At 51.2% G+C, this 24846-nt stretch overlaps 1 protein-coding gene across 1 annotated transcript in view; it reads right to left on the bottom strand.

The window, feature by feature from the left end:
• Nucleotides 1–975: 975 nt before the first annotated feature.
• The window catches only part of LOC146768966 (SRSF protein kinase 1-like), an 82353-nt gene continuing 58482 nt past the window's right edge, over nucleotides 976–24846 (bottom strand). The window contains exons 4-5 of the mRNA XM_085640585.1: nucleotides 7212–7299; nucleotides 976–4203 (exon numbers count right to left, since the gene is read on the bottom strand). Coding sequence (XP_085496711.1) covers nucleotides 4048–4203; nucleotides 7212–7299 — 244 coding nt within the window. The 3' untranslated portion in view covers nucleotides 976–4047. The remainder of the gene's footprint in view (nucleotides 4204–7211; nucleotides 7300–24846) is intronic.

Here is a 24846-nt window from a genome sequence, read left to right as displayed (position 1 = left end):
GGTTGTGTGTGTGGGGGGGGGTTGTGTGGGGGGGTTGTGTGTGTGTGTGTGTGTGGGGGGGGTTGTGTGTGGGGGGGGTTGTGTGTGGGGGGTTGTGTGTGGGGGGTTGTGTGTGGGGGTTGTGTGTGGGGGGTTGTGTGTGGGGGGGGGGTTGTGTGTGTGGGGGGGTTGTGTGTGTGTGGGGGGGTTGTGTGTGTGTGTGGGGGGGGGGTTGTGTGTGTGTGTGGGGGGGGTTGTGTGTGGGGGGGTTGTGTGGGGGGTTGTGTGTGGGGGGTTGTGTGTGGGGGGTTGTGTGTGGGGGGTTGTGGGTGGGGGGTTGTGGGTGGGGGGTTGTGTGTGGGGGGTTGTGGGTGGGGGGTTGTGGGTGGGGGGTTGTGTGGGGGGGTTGTGTGGGGGGTTGTGTGGGGGGTTGTGTGTGTGGGGGGGGGTTGTGGGTGGATGGGGTTGTGTGTGGGTGGATGGGGTTGTGTGTGGGGTTGTGTGTGTGGTTGCGTGTGTGGTTGCGTGTGTTGTTGCGTGTGTGTGGTTTGTGTGTGTGTGTGTGTGGGGTTGTGTGTGTGTAGGGTTGTGTGTGTGGGGTTGTGTGTGTGTGGGTTGGTGTGTGTGTGGGTGTGTGTGTGTGTGGGTGTGTGTGTGTGTGGGGTTGTGTGTGTGGGGTTGTGTGTGTGGGGTTGTGTGGGGGGGTTGTGTGGGGGGGTTGTGTGTGGGGGGTTGTGTGTGGGGGGTTGTGTGTGGGGGGTTGTGTGTGGGGGGGTTGTGTGCGGGGGGGGTTGTGTGTGGGGGGTTGTGTGTGGGGGGTTGTGTGTGGGGGGTTGTGTGTGGGTGGATGGGGTTGTGTGTGTGTGGGTGTGTGTGGTTGTGTCTGTGTGGTTGTGTCTGTGTGGTTGTGTCTGTGTGGTTGTGTGTGTGGTTGTGTGTGTGTGGTTGTGTGTGTGTGGTTGTGTGTGGTTGTGTGTGGTTGTGTGTGGTTGTGGGTGGGGTTGTGGGTGGGGTTGTGGGTGGGGTTGTGGGTGTGGGTGTGGTTGTGTGGGTGTGGTTGTGTGGGTGTGGTTGTGGGGTTGTGTGTGGGGTTGTGTGTGGGGTTGTGTGTGGGGTTGTGTGTGGGGTTGTGTGTGGGGTTGTGTGTGTGGTTGTGTGTGTGGTTGTGTGTGTGGTTGTGTGTACGTGGTCATGTGTGTGGTTGTGTGGGTGTGGTGTGCGTGTGGTTGTGTGGTTGTGTGTGGTTGTGTGTGGGTGTGGTTGTGGGTGGGGTTGTGTGCGTGTGTGGTTGTGTGTGTGTGTGTGGTTGTGAGTGTGACAGTAATACTAAAAGCATCTCAAAATAAAGGAACACAAACATCGAGTTTGTGGTAAGAGAAAGCACGTTGTAAGTCAAACGGGTGCAGCAAAGCATTAACTCAACAACAAAACAAACAAGATCACTTAGCGAAGACTGAGTGCTGATAATGGATACACACAGCCCATCATCTTAAGAGTTCGATTGCAGCCAATGTGCACTCAAACCTGCCCGCTCCTTGTGAGTTGCACCTCATATTTCATGAGTTGTAACTGCTGCACCCACCATAGCGCTTTGAGATCTAAAGCGTTACATAGGTCTAATCGATTAATTAGTCGCCAACATTCTGTGATTTTAAAGAGAATGTGCCAAAGGTTTCCAGCTTCCTCATCATGTCCTCATGAAAGCGCCAACGAAAGGACTCCCTGAGTGGTGCAACAGACATGAAGCAGCCGCTGCGATCAGAAATAAACTCTGTGAACGTTGTCCAGTTTCACACATTTCCTTAATGTTCTTTAAGTCACAAAACAGTAATACTAAAAGCATCTCAAAATAAAGGAACACAAACATCGAGTTTGTGGAAAGAGAAAGCACATTCTAAGTCAAACGGGCGCAGCAAAGCATTAACACAACAACATGTTCTTTGATGTTTGATGTTCTTTGAACGAGAACATCAAAGGGGCGCCGCGAAAATGATCGTAGGCGAAAGTGAAAGTGATCGCGGGCGCTTAATGAGCATGACGAGGTTTGCCAGCCTCTGCTCCTAAGCGCGCACCCGTGCACATGCACTGTAGCTCTAGGCTGGCCATGCTAGCATTTTTTGAGCCCTCACAAAGTCTCGCCAGACCAGACCTAAAAAGGAAAGAACCTATTCAAATATGACCGGCTTTCGGATGTAACCCTCTGCATGGATGGGTATATCTGCTCTAAATCTGCAATGATTAACATCACGTGCAGGAGTGACTATAGAAGAAGGCTATGTGCATGCCTAGGAGGTTCTGGTGTAGTCCGCAGAGCTAGTAATGAATGGTTAGGAGAGAGGGCACTCAGGAGATAAGAACCATCTTGGTGAAAGTCACCAACAGGCTAACCCCATTGGTGTTAATGGGCAGATGGTGAATAGGCTCTTGAGTGCTCCAAATACGATGTCTCTGTGAGTCTTCTCTTCAACTGTCTGGCCCATTCAACTGAAAGGTGCAATCTGAACAATATCAATGTCCTTGACGGCAAAGGGTTCTTCCTTCGATGAAGTTCTTGAAGGCGATGGAATCAAGTACGTTAATGGCGATTTAGCTCTCGCTGTCAAAGGGGATTGAAGGTTTTTTTTGGTCACTGAATGGTGCTTGCTCTTCAATGTTAAATCCATGCCAAATGACGGGAAAGAAATAATGCCTCGATGGCATACCAGCAAGCATGTACCAATCATACCCTGTATGCGGTCAGATCTTTTCTGGACATGATTTAATAACAGACGGTTTCTTTTCAGATCTCCCTCTGTTGAGGTTTTCACAGAGGATGATGGAACAGTGTTAGAAGCTGCTCCTCTATATCCATCAGACCTCCCTGAAGTATACTACTGTCAACTGCGCGGTCCTCCTGTAGATCATGAAGTTTTTTTCTTCCATCTTCAAGAATACGGAGCAATTTTTGACAGTAATGGCAAGCTTCATGGCGGTGATCCTCTGTCTAATCCTCACTACCTATGCATAGCCTGTCTGCCAGAGCTTTTTTTTCCTTTCTCCAAATGGGCATTTTGCAAAAAGCATAAGTATTTTGTGAAAAAAGCAAAACAGCTCATGTCGGGTGTTTCTCCCAAAACACTATAAAGGGTAAAAAAAACATGGATATTATTTTCAAAAGTTCTTAAAAGGTATTAGGGTAAAAAAAAAAAGTTTAAAAAGGCAGAGTTCTGTTCTCCAGAATCTTGTCACCATGAGCCAGAGAAAAGAACTGGCCTAACTGCCACTGGCAGAGGACGAAGAGACCCTGGAATATTGTGACTGGGAGGAGCACGGTCTGTTCTACCCCCTCACCCCCCCAAAAATATATCCATTCTGCAGCCTGTCTGCCTACACAATCCTGCTTTTAAATTCAAATTTCCTTTTAAAACAGGACTGTGAAAGACACTCTTGGTCAGTCTTCATTTTAGTGACCTTTTACAGCACATTTGATCGCTTTTTCAAAAGAAAATAAACAAATTGTGCCAATAGAGAACTCTTTCAGGCTGCAAAACTGCTTTGGTTTATTTTTAAATCGTACTTTTCTACTGAAAAGCTTTTTGTGTCTACATTTCTTTTAACAGTGTGCGAGTATCCTACAGGTAGAAGGGAAAATTCCACTCTTAAGTATATTTACGATCCCCTGGAAAAGAACCTCCATTCACGATTAGTCTACACTAAAATAGATCTGCGTTTTAGTTATCCATGGATGAGGGACTAAAAAGAAATGGCATAAAGCAACACAAAACTAACATGATGTAAGTAACAAGGACAGAGTCAGATGTGATTTATACACCCAGAAAAGTGCAATAGAAACAAAGAAAATAATTTAATTCACCATGCAGCTAGAACACCATTACTATACGAATGGTTCAGATACAGACTTACTTACAGACTACATACATACATCTCAAGGACAATTCAACTCCCCGCAACACGAAATCCAGGAGAAAATAACCTAAATCTCAATGTCTAAACACTCTGCACCAAGAAAGGGGCCCATGAAATGTACAAGTGCTGCTCAAGTAAACACATTAGGAGCCCAGACATTTCTCAACTACCAATGCAGCCAATCAGCTCTGTAATAGTAGAACTCTCCATTCTAGGACTCTGAAGGATACGAGTGCCGTTTGCTCCTGGGATTTTAAAGTCATCCAGAAGTTGAACCACCATCTCTCTCTTTGGGTCACTTGGGTCGGTATTTCGTACCTGAAGATAGAAGAGCAGAAGGTAATTCTCAGAACCTGCATACACCAGAATATGCACGATACGCATGTCTTATTAAAAGAACGTGCAATTTCCATAACATGTTCAAACTACTGTAAATACTGCAAATCTCTTACAAACAATTCAAAGAATAAAAGAATAGTAACCGTCACTTGCAAATATGTGAGGCTCATCATAAGAGAATAAATACTCATGCCAAGACTGCAAAAAGATCTCATCTGATTTACAAATACTTGTATGGCCCGGGAAGTCTTCAGCCAACCTCCATTACACTCTTCAAGTCATACAAAGCTTTAAGATAGAGAATAGGTTTAATCTATCATGGCCTAAATGTACAACATCACTCATTATCATGGCATAGTGCAAGAGTTCACTACTCATGCTCATTGACAGCAAATAAGTCTGTCTCAGGCCAGAATTATACAAATGCTTCATTACCACTTCAATAACTAATTACTAATTACTAATTACACAATAGTGATTTAAGCAAAGAAGGATAAACTGATCTGGCAATCGTAAAAAGGCTAAAAAAGCGTACAGATATCATTTAACTGTGCCTAAAGCAAGTCTTTACTGGGTTAGGAACTACACAAAGCAATACTTTGGATAACCTGGCTTGAAGTGGGCCAATCTGTCAAGTAGCGCACCAAACCACAAACTTGTCCCAATGGCAGGCTTAAACTGATTTTCCCTTGCTGCCAAGATAACATATACATCTTCGGAAGGGAGATTGAAGGCAGTCATCTCTTGATGCTCAATCTCAAAGCAAGGATTTGAAGAAGACTTGAAGTCCCTACCATAGCCATGGAGGGCACCCTGGTTCAACTATCCTAAAACCTCTCAAGGGCAGATTTCAGCTTTTCACTAAAAAGGCAAGAGCCATCGAAAGGCATGTCCATTGTGTGGGCTGGACATCGCAAGGGAAGCCCGAGGACCCATCCAGGCGTGTTTCCTAAGAGCCACACTAGTGCCAATTGATCTGCCTAGAGAGTAGGTACAATCCAAGCCACAGCAGACAGTAGTACATTTTGTTGAATTATGGCCATTATGAATAGCCTGCGTAAGGACAGCACGCAAATCGTCTGGGGCACCTGGGTAACACCTGTGAGACAAAATGCCAGAGGTCGGGAGTATAATGCCCTAAGAGGCAACTGACAATAACAAAACATACGGCCAAATTGGCAAACGAAAACATGCTCTACTCAAAGGTTTCAATGTGTTTTCAGTCGCTGTCCGGAGGTGTCGTAGGCCATGCATTAGGGTCGACTTTACTCACTGAGGCCTGCACGACTTGGGCCTCATAGGTGGGATGCTGAGTCAAGAAGTCTGGGCTACCCGGGGCTGGATGATGATGCAGTGCTATCTGTCTGTTCACCGGAGGTCCAGAACAGGCCCAGAGAAGAGAGTCTGTGAGGGCTTCATTTAATGGAAACAGGAGCTCAGTATTTGTTTGCCAAGGCTGAAGCACATCAGGGAGATTATCAGTTTTCAACTCCATATTAAGTTAACTGAAGTTGAGAACCTTGGCGGCCCTTTGCATATCTACAGTTAAGGGGACATTATCTTTTTTTAAACAGTGCATGGGGGTGAAACCAGACCAGTTTCTGGTGAGGATCCAGGCCATTGGCATCCAAAAGGTACTCCTACCAATTTGTATCCGTTTATGGTTGAGCAAATTCATCCCAAGCATCATATGCATCATTATCAGAGTCCAAACATAGTATAAAGGATCTGGTCTGTTCCTAGAAGCAAGGGCAAAGTACTGGAATCTGATAGGTTGGCATCAGGGGAACAGGGTGCTGCCTCGGCCGAAGTGGCACAGACTCCAAGTCAGAGTACACAACAGGCTGCGCTTCATCATCTGGTGTCAATGGCTTTGATCATCTAGGGTCCGGCATGGACAGTGGTAATAGGATCGGAGCCAGCACCAAAGCCAGTGTGCAACTCATAGTAGGTCCAGAGACCTGGTACTGAGGGCAGACCTGCCAGCAGAATTCCTAGTGGCCACCATCGCAGTTCCTTGAAGCCTAAAGGCGCATCAGAAGAACTGGCAATGAGCCAAAGAGCAGTAGCATGGCTTCTCTGAACTCTCCGATTTGCTGTGGCATTGCTGATGGCCCCACAAATTTAGGTTGCCTCAGGCAAGGGTCAGAATCTGCTCTGAAGGAGAACAGATTTGGGAGTGAGACCAAGAGGTAAGTTAACACCCTTGCGCCTTCTCCTAAGTTCAAGAATGGTGGGAAGAAGCAGAATCCTGCTTGGACTTATTAGGCTTTTTCTTCAACTTACCTGAAGACTTCAACAGAGACAATGACCGGACACGGGAATAGGGCCTTCCCTTCAAATTTGACAGGTCAGGGCATGGAGTTTTTCCAGTGTTTCTAGACTTAAAGCTTAGTCTCATGGTCCCCATTACCTTGGGATTCATCAAGGAACAGTCACTGCAGGCCTTGAAGTCGTGTTCTGACCCCAGACACCACAAGTCAACCTGATTGGAGTCTGATAAACGTATTTCCTTGTGACAGTCCCTACAAGGATTAAACCCTTTAGTTTTGACGGGTGATATTTGCCCTTGTACACTGTTTTTTTTAAACAATTTTGAGAGAAACGTCTGTGAAGAGACTAGGGATAGCTCCAGATCCCTGGTCTGGTGGCACAGAAAGAAAGGAACTGACATCAGAGTGCCAAAATGGCAACTATATGCGGTTCTAGAGCCATTTCAGGAGCGGACCAACATCGACGTTGAGCAGCGTGCGGTCATCTACCGGCACACAGGGGCCCAGCTTTAAAAGTTTCTGGATCCAGTCTGATACTTCGAGAACTCAAAAGGTAAGGTATCTGCAGTAAGAAATACTTATTACAAAGAGTAAGGTACACAAAGACAGTTGCCTCATTATGTAAGGTCTATTAAGTTCATGAAAGTTGAAACACTTCCAGTGTGGCACAGTTACTTTCAAAATTATTAAAACAGATGCTACACAGATACTCACACATTTAAGCAATTTGATTTCATCAAGGGCAGTTTCGGTGTAGTGTTCTGCACTCTTCACAACTTTCATAGCCACAAATCTCTTCACCCTGAAAGCAGATATTAGCAATCAGCTGAGAGGAGCAATAACTAGATTAAAAACAGACAACTTATTTATTTGAATTTCATTTCCGAGGTGTGTGCCGGAAGAGTTCCAATGCAGATAATTCTTTCAGATCAGGTCCACAGCTTGATTTAAAACTTCCAAATTAAATTCAACTGCCATTGCTTCCGGAGTGCCACAATGCCCTTCTGTAGATCATGCTAACCCAATAAAGCAGTAGTCTTAAACTCTCAACACAAGTCGTCGGGGGGAGGGGTTTGGGTGAGGTGTGTGACGTGAAAAAGTGTTGAAACTTATTGTGCCACTTAATAAGCATTTTCGACCACCATGGCAGTTACAGGATGTACCTGGATAAATATACTATAAGAGATGTGAAAAAAGATACGTTTTCCTACTTGTTAATATTCTTATCCTACTTGAAGACTGGTGTATTAGGCTATTCTGGTGTGCGGTGTACCCACAACAATGCCATATTACACCCATGGGGAATATTATTCTGAATCCAAGTAAATGAATTACCTGAACTCTAATTAGAGGAAGCTAGATTTGGAGACAATTAAAAATGAATAAATGACAGGCTAGTGGTTTCATGAAACAATGGGAGTACTGATTCTCGCAGGACAATTTCCAATTACAAAATATTATAGACATTCTGTCCAGGACTTGGCACTAACTTTGTGGTCATTTCTATGCATACATGCACCCCTTTTGATGCTATTTAAGCATGCCCCAGTGAACTTTACCATTTGATGCAATCTTGAATATCAGTATTCACTAACTGAGGCACTACATCTCTCTCGCTCTCTCCCCATGTATTTTCTCGGGGAGTCTACGACAACAAACCGACTTCGCAAGTCTTTGAGATGCATTCTAGTTCTAAAGGCAATTCACAAGGGACAACAACTTATCTTCTATACTGCCTTTTTATTTGTCAAAGAATAACATTTTGACTACAAACTCTATGCACTTTATTATGCCTAAGATTAAAGCACAGTTAGTGGAGTTTAACCAAAGCGGTGATGGAACTGGCCAATACAATCACAGTGAGTTTCAAATTTCATATATAAAATATAAGTTTAGGTTAGTAACAAGTCCAAGAGAGGAGGAGAGGTGCTGGTTGCAGCAAAGCTGAAGTGGAGGTTGGGAGGAGGCGTATCAGGAGGGAACCCGAGAGGTTTGAGGAACATTAAGAGAGTGGGGATTCTAGTACTTCAACGTAACTGAACTTGCATGGGTTCAAGATGCGTTAGCATAAAAGACTGCCTGCCAGAAATTACAGATTTCTTGATTTTGTTGGGAGGTAGTGAACTTTTAGAGAGATGGTGGCCATAATACCACAGAGAAGGATGGCAAGTTGAAAGTGTACTTTGTCTTTAGCCGATGTTCGATCAGGAAACGGAAGAGTTAAGTGCATCTGCATGTCAGGAGTGTTTGAACAAGTTGAATAATGATGTCCAGTACAAAAATAGTGTATTGAGTAAGGAGCAGCAAGGGTCCACTAGAAGACTGGTAAAGTCTCGATTGTTCAGGACTAGGAAAAATGGTTATCAGCCTATGTGACATAAGATGTTGGTAACATTTCTGAATGTTTGAAACATGTTTCATTGATGAAGACCCTTCAAAGTATTAGGACAGGGGATGAAGGGAAAAGGATTATTCCGTCTTGAAAATGTTAAACAGGTCGGAACACAGAGCTATGCAGTTTGATGTGTGTGACAAATCAAATTCTGGGATTGATTTTTTGATGGGTGGGGTGAGATTATATCGGTGTTGTAAGCAGACAACTGTTACAAGAAGCTCAAAATGGAGAAGTCGCAGAGGAAGGTCATAATAAGGGAAATACAGGGAGGCTCCCGTCTTCCTGCGGCTCCCCCCCTCTCTCCTGGGACGGCTTCACCTGCAACCCGCCATGGCGCCCCACAGGTTGCTCCAAAAAAAACCCCATGCCTTCCTCGGACAGGTGCACCCCATCCTGTGCATAGAGCTCTGGGCGGCCCGTGTGGATGAGCCCGTGTCTGACTGACTCCAAACCATTGATTCTGCAGAATTTGCTTACAGTGAGGTTCAGCTTCTTCCGGGAGTTCTCGACCGCTTTCTGGGATTCCGCCCCGCGCCATACCTTCCTGCTGATCAGCTCCGACCAAATAATGAAGGTGCTCCTGAAGGCTTTGGCTGTCTCCGTGAGGTCCCTCTGTATGTTGTGGAGGAGTGCTCTCCTCCCCAGTTTGGCCAAATCGTTCCCCCCCAGATGGATAATCAGGACGTCCGGGTGCCATACCGCCTCCGCCTGTAGGTCTGCCAGGGTGGCCGGTAGCTGGTCCCACCTCATCCCTGGTCGACCGTACCACCGCACGCAGGTGTCCCCTGGCCGTCCTTCCCGCTTGTGGCCCCCGCGTCGCCACCAGGTTTGCATCCGATTTATAAACGAGTGGCCCACCACCCATACCAAACGTGGTTTCCGTCCTGCCGGTGAAAGGACAGCAACAAAATTGTCATGTGGGTGCCTGACTGTTGGGGGGTGCCTTCGCTTCTCCCCCAGTCGCCCTGTATCTCATAGCAGCTGGGGCCTTACATAGGTGCGGTATGCCCGTGACCGCCATCTCCCAACTGCTTGAATCCCCGCCTCGCTCATCCCATGCAGCGCGGCGGTAGTGGCAGCCCCTATCCGGAATGAATGGGACCCGAAGGCAGCTGGTGGCAGCCCTGCTTTGCTGAGTGCGAGTCGCAACATTGCTTTGAACTAAAATTTGCTCAGGTGCGTGCCATCACTGTGCCTGAATAAGGGGCCTTCACCGGCCGGGCGTATGGCCATAAAAGCCAGCAGACCGCATACTGCGCAGCAACCTTGTTCCCTGATGCATCGTAGTTTTATTAATGCTCCCTTGCCAGCCTGATCTGTTTTTGATCGTTTCAGCAGGATCTCCACTTCCCCTGCCCCGGGCGCCACGTCGCCCGCTTGCAAGCAGTGCTCAGCTGCCCCTGTCTTTGCTGGCGCCACCAGCTCGCTAAGGCGGAATGCCCCGAAGAAGGCGGTTGTAAAAGCCGCCCTAAACAGCAGGAGCTCGAAGTCGTCTTTGGCCGCGCCCTGCAATGCCCCCATTAGGATGCCCAGCCTAGTGTAGTCTATTGGGCGCCTGCTATCCCTCCTCGTGCCCTCCGAGCGTCTCCAACCCTTCATTGCCGTTTTGATGTAGTGGGATGCAACTGGGTCGTGGCCGGTCATCAGCTTACTGTAATGTGACACTGCAGCCAGGTGGGCTTGTGCCCATGACCTAGACTTGTTGGCGTTAAACGCCCACTGTATGAATACTCCGGTTGCTCTGCCTGTTGCCCCCACATCGCCCAGGGTCTGGATGCCGCCTACTTGCATAACGGTAGCAACGTACTTCCTATACCTCCTGTTTGCCTCTGGGGCGAGTGCCTGGCCAATTAGTTCTGACAGGTCAACCCCGCCAGGCCCCACAGTGGTTCCGGAAAGGGGGTCATGTTCTGCTCCGCGCTGGGTGCTAGCTCCCTGAACCTTGCCATTCGTGCTCTGGACAGGGCATCCGCCGCCTCGTTTTCTACTCCCGGTACGTGGCGAGCTCTCAGGTCTATGTTGCCCTCCAACTGTAATTTAATCAGTCGGCGCATTAGTCTCAAAGTATTAGGGCACCTGGCTGTCCCTCTGTTAATCGCTTGCACCACCCCCTTGTTGTCGGACCAAAGTGTCAGCTTCATGTTCTTTAGGGCCTGCTTCCATACTGTGAGTGCGACTATGATAGGGAATAGCTCTAAGAAGGTGATATTGCTGGTCATGCCCTCCCTATGCCAACTGCTAGGCCACTGCCCTGCGCACCACTTGTCGCCCAGAATCGCCCCGAAGCCCGTGCTACCTGAAGCGTCAGTGTACAGCGCGATCTGCTTGCTGGTCACCCAGCCTTCCCTCCATATCAGCACGCCGTTGAAGTCTGCCAGAAAAGTGTCCCACATTAGCAGATCCTGTTTGACTGCCGCACCCAGCCTCACATGATGGTGCTTCTGGTGGAGCCCGCATGTCAACTGTGTCAAGCGCCTGGCAAACGCCCTGCCCGCTGGGATCACTCTGGCCGCGAAGTTTAGCTTGCCTATGAGCCTTTGGATTTCCTTTAAGGAGGCTTTTTCCCGCCCGCAAAGGCCCCTAATTTCTGCCCTGAAATCCTCTACTTTGTCTGGGGGGAGCCTGGACGTCCCTGCAATCGAGTCTATCTCTATCCCTAGGAAGGTGATGCTAGTAGAGGGGCTCATTGTTTTGTCCTGGGACAAGGGGATCCCTAGCTCGTCTGCCAAGTCCACAAATGCTGCCAATGTGTTCCCGCAAACCGCTGACCCAGCCGGGCCTGTGAAGAGGAAGTCATCCAGGTAATGGAGCTTCCCGCCCACCGGGTGCCTGTCATGCAGCGCCCACTCGACAAAGGTGCTGAATATCTCGAAGTAAGCACATGAGACCGAGCAACCCATTGGCATAGCTTTGTCGAAATACACCCTCCCCTCCCACTGGAAACCTAATAAGTGGAAACTTGCCGGGTGTACCGGGAGTAAGCGGAAAGCGGACTCTATGTCCGCTTTCGCCATGAGCGCTCCCCGGCCTGTGAAGGTCGATGGCGTCGTCTATCGAGGAGTAGCTCACTGAACATACCTCCGCGCATATCCCATCATTCACCGAGGCGCCGTCAGGGAAAGATAGGTGGTGTATTAACCTGTACTGTCCCTGCTCCTTTTTGGGCACCACCCCTAGAGGGGAGATCACCATTCCCTTGCTCATGTCGGGGGGGAGGGGGCCCTCAATTCTGCCCAGGGACCTCTCTTTCTCCAACTTCTTAGTCACCACTCCTGGGTGTAGTAATGCCGATTTCAAGTTTTTGGTGCCGCCTGGCGGGAGGGGGCCTGAGAATGGGATGGGGAAGCCCTCCTCAAAGCCGTGAACTAAAGTTTCTGCGTCCTTCCTGTTGTGATATCTGTTTGCTAGCTTGCGTAACCGGTGTGTGTTGATTGGTGACCATGCTAGCCCAAATGCCTCCCACCCCCTGGGTCCCCCTGTGGCTCCCGTGTGCCCTTCATTATTTCTTCGCATCTTTCCTGTCCCCCTTATGTTCCTTTCTTCTCTTGCATGCTGCCGCTGGGTGCCCACCCCCGCAGGATGAGCAGCTGTGTTGGAATTTACATGATGCCCCGTATGTGCACTCGTTAGCCTCAAACTTCCAACATATTGCCGGGGACCCATTGGCGTGTGATGGTCTCCCTGCACTGCCCTGCCTGGTCTTTTGAAAAGGCCTCCCTCTACTTTTGTGGAAGGGGGGCCGAAAGGACTGCTCGCTCCTCCCCGCCCAAGACCTGGCCTCCTTCGCTACCATCATCTTATGGATGAAGCCGGACACATCTTCCTCGTTCCACTCCATTTCGGGGTGCGTCTGCATTTTTAGCCTAAAGCCCTTGTCATATTCCAGCCATGCATCGCCTGGGAATTGCCTTTGTGCTTTATGGATGTTGGCTTCATAAAGCCATAAGTCAGCTGCGCAGCGTGGGAATTTCTCTACTATGATGCAGGCCATGATCCTGAATGCATCTAGCCAATTGTCGAAATTTCTTTCTTTGCGCTCCCTTCGCCTCTCCCTTCTTTCGTCGTCCTTCCTATCGCATGCCGTCAAGTCCAACCCCTCTAACTGTATTTCCAACAGGGAGAAGATATCGATAAACTCTTTTCGCCAAATTCGCTCTTTTACTGCTGGCGGTATGAGGCATGCCAAGCCTGTCGCCCTGGTGGTCATAGATGCCGGGCCTGGTGACGGCCTAGCATATGGTTCGGCCGTCGGAGGTGCCACTTGTGAGCTGCCCTGCGCGCTTGTGCCCCCCCAGGCTGCTACTGGCGCCCCGTTGTCTCCCCCGGACCCTGCCGCGCCCTGCCCTAGTGCTTGCACTCGTGCCTGCCCTGGGTCTATGAGGTGCCACGGCAGACCAGCCCGCTCCTCCCCTGCTGCTGCCGGTGCCCCAGTCCCCCGACCTCCCTGTGCCTGCGCTCCTGCCGCCCCTGTGCTTAAGCTCTGTAACAGCAACGGTGTCATAGATTTAATACATTCCTGCACTATTGCGCTGATATGCTCACCTGGTGTTGCCGTGTCACTGCCCCCAGGGCCTGGTCCCGCCGCCGCCGTGCTGGCTACAGGTGGTTGGGCCTTCCTCTGGGGAGTTTTCTTTGGAGCGGCTGCCTCCGCGAGCTTGGCTGGTGCCCTTCTTATCCTCTTGGCCGCCGGGGTTCTGGCGTGCATCTGCCGCTGGCCGCTTGTCCCCTCGCTGTTGTTGTCCTGCGAATAGCGGTCCATCCAGTCGTGCCCATGCTCTTGCGACGCAGCGCGGATCCTTTTCAACAGCTCTCCCAAATCCTCCTGCTGGCGCTTCCTGCCCCTCTTTGCCATCTCGTGTGCCCTTAGGGATCTCCCCGCTGCAGGGTGCTGCTGCTTGCTATATGCACCAAGCTACCGGGTTAATTTGGCCAAAGGCGGGGTGCTGCCGCTGGCTGTATGCACCAATTCCCGCCGTTACGCTCGAGATGCAGGTTTGCTACGGTAATGCTGTGCGTCACCTCCCTCACGTTGCCCGGCAACCCGGCTTTGTTTGTGCTGCCTCAGCGGGGGCGGTAGCCGCTTCGTGCTCTCCCTCTTGTAAGGCAATCCAACGCTGCCTCAGCCTGCCCCGTGAAGTCGTGCCTGCCCCTTTAAGGCGTCCTCCGCCGGGCGTGCGTCCGCTCGTACCTTGCTTCTCGCTTGGGCGGGGCTGGCTGCAGCAGTTCGCCTCCCGCTTCCCAGTACTTGCGCCGGACTTCTGGGCACGAGGGACGCCGGTTCCTGCTCCCGTGGGCGCTTCCTCCTTCCGCTGCACTTCCCAGGCCGTGTGGCCGGCCCCACGCTGCTGCCTACCGCCGGCGGGCTGTCCTCGGCGGCCTCCTTGGGACGCGATGCACTTGGTTGGGGAGGCGGCGAGAACGGGTGGCGGACTCCACTCCGGAAGGACCGCGCAGCTGTCCCTGATCGAGGCACTGGTCGTCCCGTCGGCACGGCAGTCTTCAGCGTCCTGGCAGCACGGCAGTCTTCAGCGTCCTGGCAGCACGGCAGTCTTCGGAGTCCGGGCAGTGATTCTCCTCACGACGGGTAAGATCGCTGCTTTCAAAGAAAAAGGGGGGTCCTTCGCCGGTGCTGCTCCCCCGCTCCCAAGTATAGTAGCCAGCTTGGGGGAGCCATGCTTATATCCCCCCCCGCGTAGCTCGCCCCTGCCGGTGTTTGCCCCTCATTGGGCCGTTCGTATGGCGCTAGGGCCCCCATTGGCCGGGGGGGTTGGCGCCATGCCGGCGGCTGCGGCTGGGGGGGGGCGGGTAGCCTCCTGTACTGTGGGCGCCTCTTGGCGCCAAAAACCGGTTTTGCGGGGGTGGGGGGGGGGGGGGGGGCCCGGCGTTGGTTATGGCGCCAGCCTCTTATGCCCCCGTTGGGGGCTGCCTCTGCGAAACAGGGCCCAAGACTGAGTATTGCTAATAGACACGTAGGGGCTTTGGTGTAGATTGTGAGAAGTATGAGAACAAACAGAGTGATTACAGAGACAGGAGAAATTTGAGTTGGGCACATTAACCCAATGGGACAGTACCAAGGTAGAAAGAGAACACTGGCACACAAAATGTAAGTTATAAAGATGGCCACCACCAACTCTTTATGAGTAGAATGAAGTAGTGCTACAATACTTCTGCTAAGCTGACAAAAGACCATGCAACGGAGAAAAAAAAACAATTGTAAACAAAAGCTGGAAGAAACTGAAACTTGTAAAGCACAAAACAGTCAACATGGCCAGATTCAGAAAAGGCATTGTTCTGGCCTCTGTAATTAGGTAAACAACCAAATGTGTACAATCATTTGACAACTATAATGTGAATTCTGGCTATAGTCAAACACCACCAGTGTAAAAGACATAGCTCAGTTCAAATACCAAGAACAAATTCCTAAGTAGCAATACAATGAATATAAAATGGGGGCAAGCGATTAGCAAAACCAAATAATACACTAAGTATTCCTATAATTTACAAGATCACTTCAATCATTGCAAGGGTACAATAAGATAAGTAAACCGAGATCCACTATGAAAAAGGACTATCAAAGATCTTTTGGTTGTAACATATAGGCAGGTGACACTGGGCAGCGTCAAAAAGAGACAGTAGATTATTTTAGGATTTGTTTTGATGGCTAGTCAAGTCCTACAACAAAATCCAAAACAAACCGTAACTGAAACCCAATAAAACAAGCATTGCCTATGGGTGAGCTATTGGCTTTGGCAATCGGTGGAGGAGGTTAACAGGAGGGCGGATTAATTAACGACATGTGTGCATGCGCTTAATGTAACATCCCCAAAACAATATAGTTGCATTCCAGTTATGAACCACGTTTAACAAGTCTACCTAGCACTCATTCAGTCATTATGTTAACATGTTTGTCGTGACAGAAGAAACAAAAAGCATTTGCAATGCAATCGTTCTCGCCTTTGGGACCTTATATGTATTTGGCTATGCAGCACATTAGCTTGGGTGCTGAAACATTTACTATTCTTTAACATGGAGGGAAAGTAAACACCAAACTGCGTGACACACCAGGTATAGGACAAACAAGGAGAAAATGGACAGAGTGCTGAAACTTTTCAGACACTCACCCCCAGTCACAGATCTGGGTTGAATCCATCATCATTCTTTAGCTCACTTCGCCACCCCAGTTCAGACACAGCTATATGCAAATCAGTCTTGGCCCTGTGCCTCATGGGAACAGTCCAGCCCAAACTGCCAAGCCATGTCTTCCCTGGACCGGAAACAAGCATCATGGGAATGGTTTTGGGCTAACATACCTCATCAGCCAGGCTAGCTTGAATCCAGTGGCAAAGTGAGCAAGGGGCCCACGTCTGGGCATACCCGGCCAACTTAGGGCAAACTAAGCAAACACAAGGAGATGATAGACAGCACATTAGGCAGTCACCCCCCTTATCTTTGTTGGTCTCACATTTATGTTTCTGACTTTCTTGTAGTCTTACATAAATGACTAATATGGTGTAAACACATGTGAGACCCTATTGTAGAGGGCTTTTTACTTCAGCTTAACATCAGTTATAATATTGATCTGCCTTTTCTTCTATGTTTCTCCTCTTTCCTTCTCTCTAATATTCTTTACAATGGTTAAGTGTAGATTTATGTAGATCTGGAAACTGTAAATAATAAATACTGCAAAAAAAAAAAAACTACATACGACGTACCTGGCAATTCACTGAGCTGCAGTAGTACCTGGTTTGTATTTTTTCAGGGACTATTTCCATCGAGGACTACATAAATGCCCATCAATCACAGAGGCCCTGCGGCGGCTCGAGCGGGGAGGCGGGTCTGCGACTTGGACTGCGGTGGGGGCGGGGGGACGTGGCCGTGAGGTCCATTGTTGACCGTCCCCGTCGAGAGGCGCACACTCAGTGGACTATTGCTTCAGCGGGAGGGGCCCGCCGCCGGCCTCGAGACTCTGGGACCAGCCGGATCGCGCATAGCGCCTCACCATGGGGAAACCGAAAGGAGGACGGGGCGACGGAGGCCCCTCATCAGGGGCGCCTGCGGGGGCCCAGCAGAACCCAACGGACCTGCAACAGATGCAGGATCGTATCCTGGAGGCCATCGCGACCACGAAAGACGCGCTACACCAAGATATAGCGCAGGTGGCTACGGGGTTGGGTCTCCTGCGGGCTGATCACGGCAAGTTGGCGGACAGGGTCAAGATTGCGGAGTCCACCCTGACGGACCTTCTACCGGCGCAAAAATCGGTTGAGGGTCGGCTGACGGAGGCGCTGGATCGGATACATGCATTGGAAAGGAGGGCTGAGGATGCTGAGAATCGCAGCAGGCGCAATAACGTGCGCCTGGTAGGCCTTCCGGAAAAAACAGAGGGCTCGGACATGGTGGGCTACCTGGACGGTTGGCTGCGGACGGCCGTGGCCCCGGAGGGCTTGTCACCCTTCTTCACGCTGGAACGTGCGCACCGTGTGCCTGCCAGACCCCCTAGACCGGGCCAGCCGCCTCGTCCCGTGATCGTCAAACTACTGCACTACAAGGACAGAGACTGGTTGCTGCAACGGGCCAGAGATGCGGGTCCTTTCCAGGTTGAAAATAGCAAGGTTACGCTATTCCCGGACTACACGTTCGAGACCCAAAAGCTGCGCGCCTCTTTCCTCCCCATCAAAAAGGAACTTCGCTCTGTGGGCCTCCAATACTCGCTACTCTTCCAGGCCAAGCTCAGGGTGGTAGCGGATGGCAACACGTTGTTCTTCCTCTCGGCGGCGGAGGCATGGTCCTGGTGGGACACTTACAGAGCGGACGCGGCCCGGACCGGGGCCGGAGGAACTGAGGGCCATCGTCAGCAGCGGCCGGCGGGGGCATCGCGGGGGACCCGTGGGCGCAGGCGGGGGCCCAGAAGACCGACTGACTCCCAGACGGAGGACGGCCGGAGGGCTGCGTTGCGAGCGGTGATGGTCCTGTCAGGTGCAGCATCCGTCCCGTCGGAACGGGCCTCTGGCTCGGAGGACCGGGGCACAGACTCGGAGTCGGGGCACTCGGACTCAAGCAGCACGAAGGGCCCGGTGGTCACGCCGCAGACATCGGAAGAGATCATTGAGGGCTGAGCGTCGGACAGGTGCCTCCTGATGTGCTACGGTGGCCGGGACTCGCCCTACCAGTTACCTGAGCAGCATACAGTAAGATTGGACACTAGTGTGCTTCGTGCGTATTGCGGGGCGGGGGGGTAGGAGTCAATGGCTGGGTTCTTGTGACTAGTCGTCGCCCCACAGGGCCCATAAGGCCTCCGTAGTGTAGACTGCGGATTAGCGGGTTTGTGAGCGCGGTTGCTCGTACACAGTTTGGATGGGAACAGCTTTTGTGAAGTTAGGTCCTGTTCTGGGGGGGGTGGGGCCTGGAGTAGTTGTGGGGGCTCAAGGCGCAATTCAGAGAGGGGGGGTAGGGGTAGTGCTGAGGGAGGGAGGGAATAGTGCCACCACATGCGCCTGGAGCTGGTTTATCTGTGTTACATGCCGTGCGATATGGGACTATGGCTAATGCGGGGTCGATAAAATGTGTGACTTGGAATGTGAGGGGGCTGCACTCCATGGCAAGGCGACATAAGGTGCATGCCTACTTGGTCCGTAGGGGGGTTCAGATAGCGTTTCTGCAGGAAACCCACCTCACGAAGAAGGAGGGCGTTGCCCTGCAGCGTAGATGGAGGGGCCAACTGTTCTACACCACGTACTCCGCCTTCGCTAGAGGGATATTAATATGGATACGGGCGGGCACTCCCTTTCAGGTAACTCGACACACAGCGTACCCGGAGGGGCGGTATGTAGCGGTGGAGGGCAAACTTAGGGGCAAGCACATAGTTCTAGGAAGCATTTATGCGCCTAATGTGGACCAGGCGACTTACTTTGCGCGTCTCTCAGGGGTGCTGGCTGGCTACCTCGCGGGCCCGGTGCTGTTAGGGGGCGACTTCAATTCCATAGCAGATACCACACTAGATAGGTCACACCCGCCGCTGCCCACGTCCCCGATGCACCAACTGGCGAAAACTGGATCGGACTGGCAGGACAGGTGGGGCCTGACCGACGCTTGGCGCGCTCAGCACCTGATGGAGCGGGACTACTCGTTCTACTCCGGCCTCCATGACCTTCATGTCCGACTGGACGCTTTCCTGTGCTCTTCTTCGGTTCTCCCGGCGGTGGCTGGGACGGAATATCTGGCGCGCACCGTCTCCGACCATAATCCCCTGCTACTGTCGCTAGGGTGGATGAATGAGGTCCCGCGCATCCCGACATGGTGACTGCGGCCGGACACGTTAGATGATCCGCCGTTCCGTGAATCGCTCGGTGAAAGAGTTGGGCACTACTTTGCGGAGAATGATGGCACCGCGACCTCTAGGGCAGCGGAGTGGGATGCCTTTAAAATAGTGGTGAGGGGCCATTGCATTGGGAAATACGCGGGAATACGGAAGACCCTGCTGGACGACTTAGAGAAAGCAGAACGCGCGCTGAGAGTGGCCAAGGTGGCGCGCCCCGGCCGTCCCGAGCTGCAGGACGGGCTTTGCGAGGCGCGTGAGGCAGTCGCGGTGGAGGTCGAGCGTCTTCGCAGCTTCGATTATAGAACATACCTGACTAAAACACACGCCGAGGGGGATAAGGCTGGGACGCTGCTAGCCTGGTTAGCAAACCCTGCTTGCAGCAGTCAGCCCATATTAGCCTTACGGGACAGGGAGGGCCGTGTGGGTACCACACAACCAGCCATACTGGAAGGTTTTCGGTCCTACTATGTGTGTTTGTATAAAAGCGCACTCCTGGCACGGGATGAAGAAATAGAGGCGTACCTGGACGAGCTGCGCCTGCCACGGTTGGACCGGGAGCACGCAGATGCCCTGGGTGGCCCAATAGACTTAGCAGAAATCAAAGGAGCTGTAAAGCGGAAGGCCCGCAATAAAACCCCGGGCCTGGACGGCCTCCCCATAGAGTTTTACAGCCAGTACTTGGAGCGGCTGGCTCCCCGGCTTCAAATTGTCTACAATGAGGCCAGGGACAGAGGACGGCTCCCGCGCTCCATGCGCGAGGCCATAATGATCCCTCTACTGAAGCCACGCAGAGAAAGCACTGATCCCGCGTCCTACCGGCCCTTATCAATGCTCACTACCGACTACAAGATTCTCAGTACCATCCTAGCGACCAGACTGTTGCGTCACATGCAGGTGTTGGTCCACAAGGATCAATCTGGGTTCATACCCACCCGCAACACCACCCACAACATCCAGCGGCTGATCAGGCTGGTGAATGATCCACCGCCCGAGGCGCAGTTGCCTCTGGTACTATCGATCGACATTGAAAAGGCGTTCAATAGTCTGGAATGGGAATACCTGTTCAAAGTGATGCGGAGATTCGGCCTGGGCGATGACTACATACACTGGACAAAGGTGCTATATTCCTCGGCGAAGGCGCGCGTGAAAGTGGGCACGCTGGTGTCGCAGCAGTTTGAGGTGGAGCGCGGCACCCGGCAGGGCTGTGCGTTGTCCCCCCTGCTGTTTGCACTAGCAATAGAGCCCCTGGCGGCCATGGCTAGGCTGGGCAACCACTACGGCGGGCTGGATTTTAGGGGGCACCGCCACTTTATATCGCTATACGCGGACGATCTTCTCCTCTTCCTAGAGAACTCCGACGGTGCGGTGCGGGGTGCGCGGGAGCTCCTGGCACGGTTTGGCCTCCGGGTTAACAGGAACAAGACTTGCCTATTCCCCCTGCGGCAAGTGGAGGAGCAGCCCCCCGCCTGCCAATCGATTAGATGGGAGCCTCACTGTCTTGACTACCTGGGGGTTCACATATATCATGACGCCCCGGCCTTGCTGGGGGGCAATATAGGGCGTTGCATCCGTGCCCTACAAGGGTGCATGTCTTTCTGGGCCACCCTGCCATTGTCGGTAGTGGGCCGCATATCCCTCCTGAAGATGATTGCCTTGCCCCGCTTACTATATTTCTTCAGGACCCTCCCGGTGTGGGTGCCTGGAGCGACCTTTAAGCACCTCAAGTCTCTAATAACATCCTTCTTGTGGGGCTCGGGTAGACGCAGAATAGCGCTCAAGACGTTGACCCGCCCAAAAGACGAGGGGGGTCTGGCGGTCCCAAACTTCGATCTCTACTACTTCGCTGCACAACTGCAGTCCTTTACGCAGGAAGTGGCGAGGGTATACCGGGGTCCAGAGAGTGGGAGGGACGATGGCACTCCTCGCCATGTGCTGGCTTACATCACCCTACAGCAGAGGCTGGCGCTTGGGGATTTGACCCAAGAGGAGCGTACGTTCCGTTTATGCTGGAACAGCTCGCAGAGGCGGGCGGGAGTCAGACACCCATATGCGCCCGAAATCCCCCTGGGCATGGTGACAGCGCTCCCCATGGGGGAGATTGGTCGAGGCTGCAGTTGTGGGAGGAGGCGGGTCTGCAGGTGTTGGGGGACCTGTACGACGATGGCGTGCTGTCCCCGTTTCAGTCTCTGCGGGATCGCTACGACCTCCCGAGAGGGGATTACCTCTTGCATGCGGCGTTGGTGAGAGCCATACAGGCGCACTGGGGTGAGGGCCTAGTTGAGCCCGCAACGACGCAGGCGTGTCAATACACGATGATGTCGGCTGGCACCATTAAGGCAGTGACGTGTCTCTACTCACGGATGGTAAAGGAGACCCTCCAGCCCCTAACCGCGTTAAAGAACAAGTGGGAGCTGGACCTACAGGTGGACATCCCTGACACTACTTGGGCGCAGCTGGTGCGCAGAGCCAGAAACAGCACGAGGAATGCGCGATTCCAATTGATACATTTTTATGTGCTCCACAGGGCGTACCTTACCCCAGACAAGATTAGGAAATACTTTGGAGCTGCGGAGGCTGCGTGCCCTCGATGTAACAGAGTGGGAGCGGACCTGGTCCACATGCTGAGGACCTGCCCACACCTGCGGGAGTACTGGGAGGGGGTCGGAGACACGCTGAACGACGTGGCAGATAGAGTCCTAGAATATGACGCGGCCGTTTGTATACTCCACTGGTTCCCGCACACGCCCAAGAATACAATGTCGAGCAAGTTCATAGACATGGGCCTTCTACTAGCAAAGAGAGAGGTGACGAAAGGGTGGAAGTCGAAGGCGGGGCCTACACACCAAAGATGGCGGAATTAATTTATCAAATGGGCGGCTAGCGAGAGCACACTCAGGTACCAATTAGCCCACCGAAAACCGGACGACAGGGCTCAGGCGGTGGCAATGGAATGGGAGGTGATGGTGCAGGCCCTGCGGGATAGCCAAGCCAGTGGGGAGGAAGATGAGACTTCTGGGGGCGCAGCGGACGAAGTCGTGCATTAGGCCCCCCTGCCAAACACACACGATGAGGGATTACTGTATTTTTCCTGCTACCCACCATACACGCTATCTGTTCCTGGCCAGGCGCAATGGGGAGGGCACTAGGGAGGGGCGGGTGGACAGGGGAGTTCATAAGTTTCAGGTTTTCTGGAGGTAGTTTGTAAGTTATGTGCGTATCCGAGGGAGCAGCGGGAGAGAGATCAAAAGCGGACAGCGGGGCTCCCCCCCGGAAATTTGCTCCTAACAGTATCATATTAATGTGCCATATGTCTATGTGACGCCGCCCGGCCTCCGGGATGTGGGCAGTAGGGCTGTGTACGCTGCACGAATTGACGGATAAGGGGGGGGGCGGGAAACCTGCATTACTGACACGCCTCCTGCTTCCTATACGCTGTACTTGGTCCTGCAATAAAAATGGTTTAAAAAAAAAAATCTATCACAGAGGCCCTGAGAACTGGTCTGACAAGGACAATGTTTTGAACAGTAATGTTGCTGAAAGTCAGTATGGGTGTGCGCTAGCGGAATTATTTGCATGTGTGTGCCTGGTACAGTAAACCAGGACGTGTGGCGAATCTGGATTCAAGAACTGGCATACCAGTGTGCGTGGGACTCTTTGCTGAAATGAGGGATACTGCAGGTCAGATCTGAGGGGACGTGGTTTATCGGGTATAGGTGCCCAGAAAACTTTAAACAGGATCATAGTCCTGGGCTCAGGTGCATTTATAGAGCCGTGAAGTACAAGGACATCGGACGTCTGCTGGTCAGGCCTGTTTTTTTTTTTTCCAAAATACTTTATTCATTGTTTTTTTTTTTTTTAAAGGGAAAATGAAAAGCACAAAGCCTGTAACAGGGTTAACATAAGCTAACTGAGGCAAAGTTATACATATACAATCATATAGTGTGGTTACTATGCCTATATGGTTAGCATGCGATTAACCCGGGTGATCAATAGTGAATGATGAAGACTGCAGGCCGAAAGTGGAAATAAATATTACCGCTCGACTAATGGTCAGGCCTGTTTTAAACAAAGAGCTGTGAGTCTGTCACGCGACCAGATACTTGCCTTTCAGTTATTTACTACTAAAGCGAATAGCCGTGTCCCCTTCCTCCCACCTCAAACCCCTGTTCATCGTGATTGAATAAGACCAATTCTGAAAATGTCTCTCAACAACTACAAGGACAAGCTCCTTCCGCACACAGCACATGGGCCGAGAGGTTTCTGTGAGCCTTCCTTAGCAGGGCACCGAATGCCAAACCTCGGACTAGACAACTCCCCCTACGGAAGGAAACTCCACCGCACCAGCAGGAGCACGGATTTCGAGGGAAATTGCACATTTCTCTTCAAAGCTCTCAAGCTCCCTTTCTAGCTCTGTTGCTGTAAACATGTTTGAATAATCTCTAAGGGAGGAGGGAAGGAATATAAAATCCTGCAGTTCAGCTCTCACGAGGCCTGAGCAAATTGTTTTACTCATTAACCCCGGGCAGCAAAAACACCATTCAAAACATGAAAAACGAAAGGAAAAAACCTAGCGAACTATGAATAGAAAGCGGGTAAAGGCGTCAGAAGAGCCACACCATTAATCTGCCCAGTGTTAAAGGAGGAGGGGGGCAGCTCTGGTTCCGATTGTTAGATCACGTCTTTATCGGAGGTTTCTTCTTGCCCGCAAACCCCCGCCCCCCTCCCCCCCCTCCAATTAAAAAAAAAATGTTAACTGCCATTTGTTTCGGGGAAGGCCCCTCCATCATTCTAACTCATGCTGCCCATCTTGGATGACGTTATACCGAGGTATGGAGAATTAACATACACATGTTTTTATTTGGGGGGGGAGGGGGGTAGCTAGGACTGTGCCTTGATACTATTAAAAGACAAAACCTTTTTCAGGGCGATATTGAATCTTATGGCAAGTATACGGGAACAGACCAACGCTTAAATTCCCAATTTGAGACATTACTCCAGAGGTCTTCAAATTTTTGGAGGTTGAGCTTTCCCCCCCCAGCTGAATTGTTTTAGATGCCGGGCCCCCCTACCACCTAACAAATTTCTGGAATCTGGTACACTAAATAATCGGCCGCCACCCGCATATCCCAGGCCATATCAGGCAGATAATGTTCAACACAATAAGAGTGTTTAGTAAACTGCAGGTTTGTGAGTGGGTGTGGTTAAATGGCACAGGCTTATTACACAGCTCAAAACACAGTTTTCCAAGATAGCATGTGCACAAATTGTTTTTACTAGGGTGCTTTGTTTTACACATGACATAGATTGAAAATAACACCACCAACATTAATGTGACAAGTGTGCCTGTTTTTTGCCACAAAGACGGTCAGTCAGTCTGTGGATGGATTTTTGCTACTGCCGTCCTCAGGTTGTGCTCCACATCCAGAAATTCTAAAAGTGTTTACATCCAATATTCAGAGATAGTGTTGATGTGTGTTTTCACTGTTGTAACACAGCAGCAGCCCACTAATTTTACAGCGAATAATATCTGTGAAATCTTTCAATTTCTCAAATGTGAGGACCCATTTTGATGTAAGATAAACTTTTTTATGGTTGTTGCATCAAACAAACATTTCTCTGCACATAGTAATAGACTC

This window comes from Triturus cristatus, unplaced genomic scaffold (assembly GCF_964204655.1).
Source record: "Triturus cristatus unplaced genomic scaffold, aTriCri1.1 SCAFFOLD_440, whole genome shotgun sequence".
In the NCBI taxonomy this organism is placed as follows: domain Eukaryota; kingdom Metazoa; phylum Chordata; class Amphibia; order Caudata; family Salamandridae; genus Triturus; species Triturus cristatus.
This window is presented reverse-complemented; position numbering and strand designations above follow the sequence as displayed.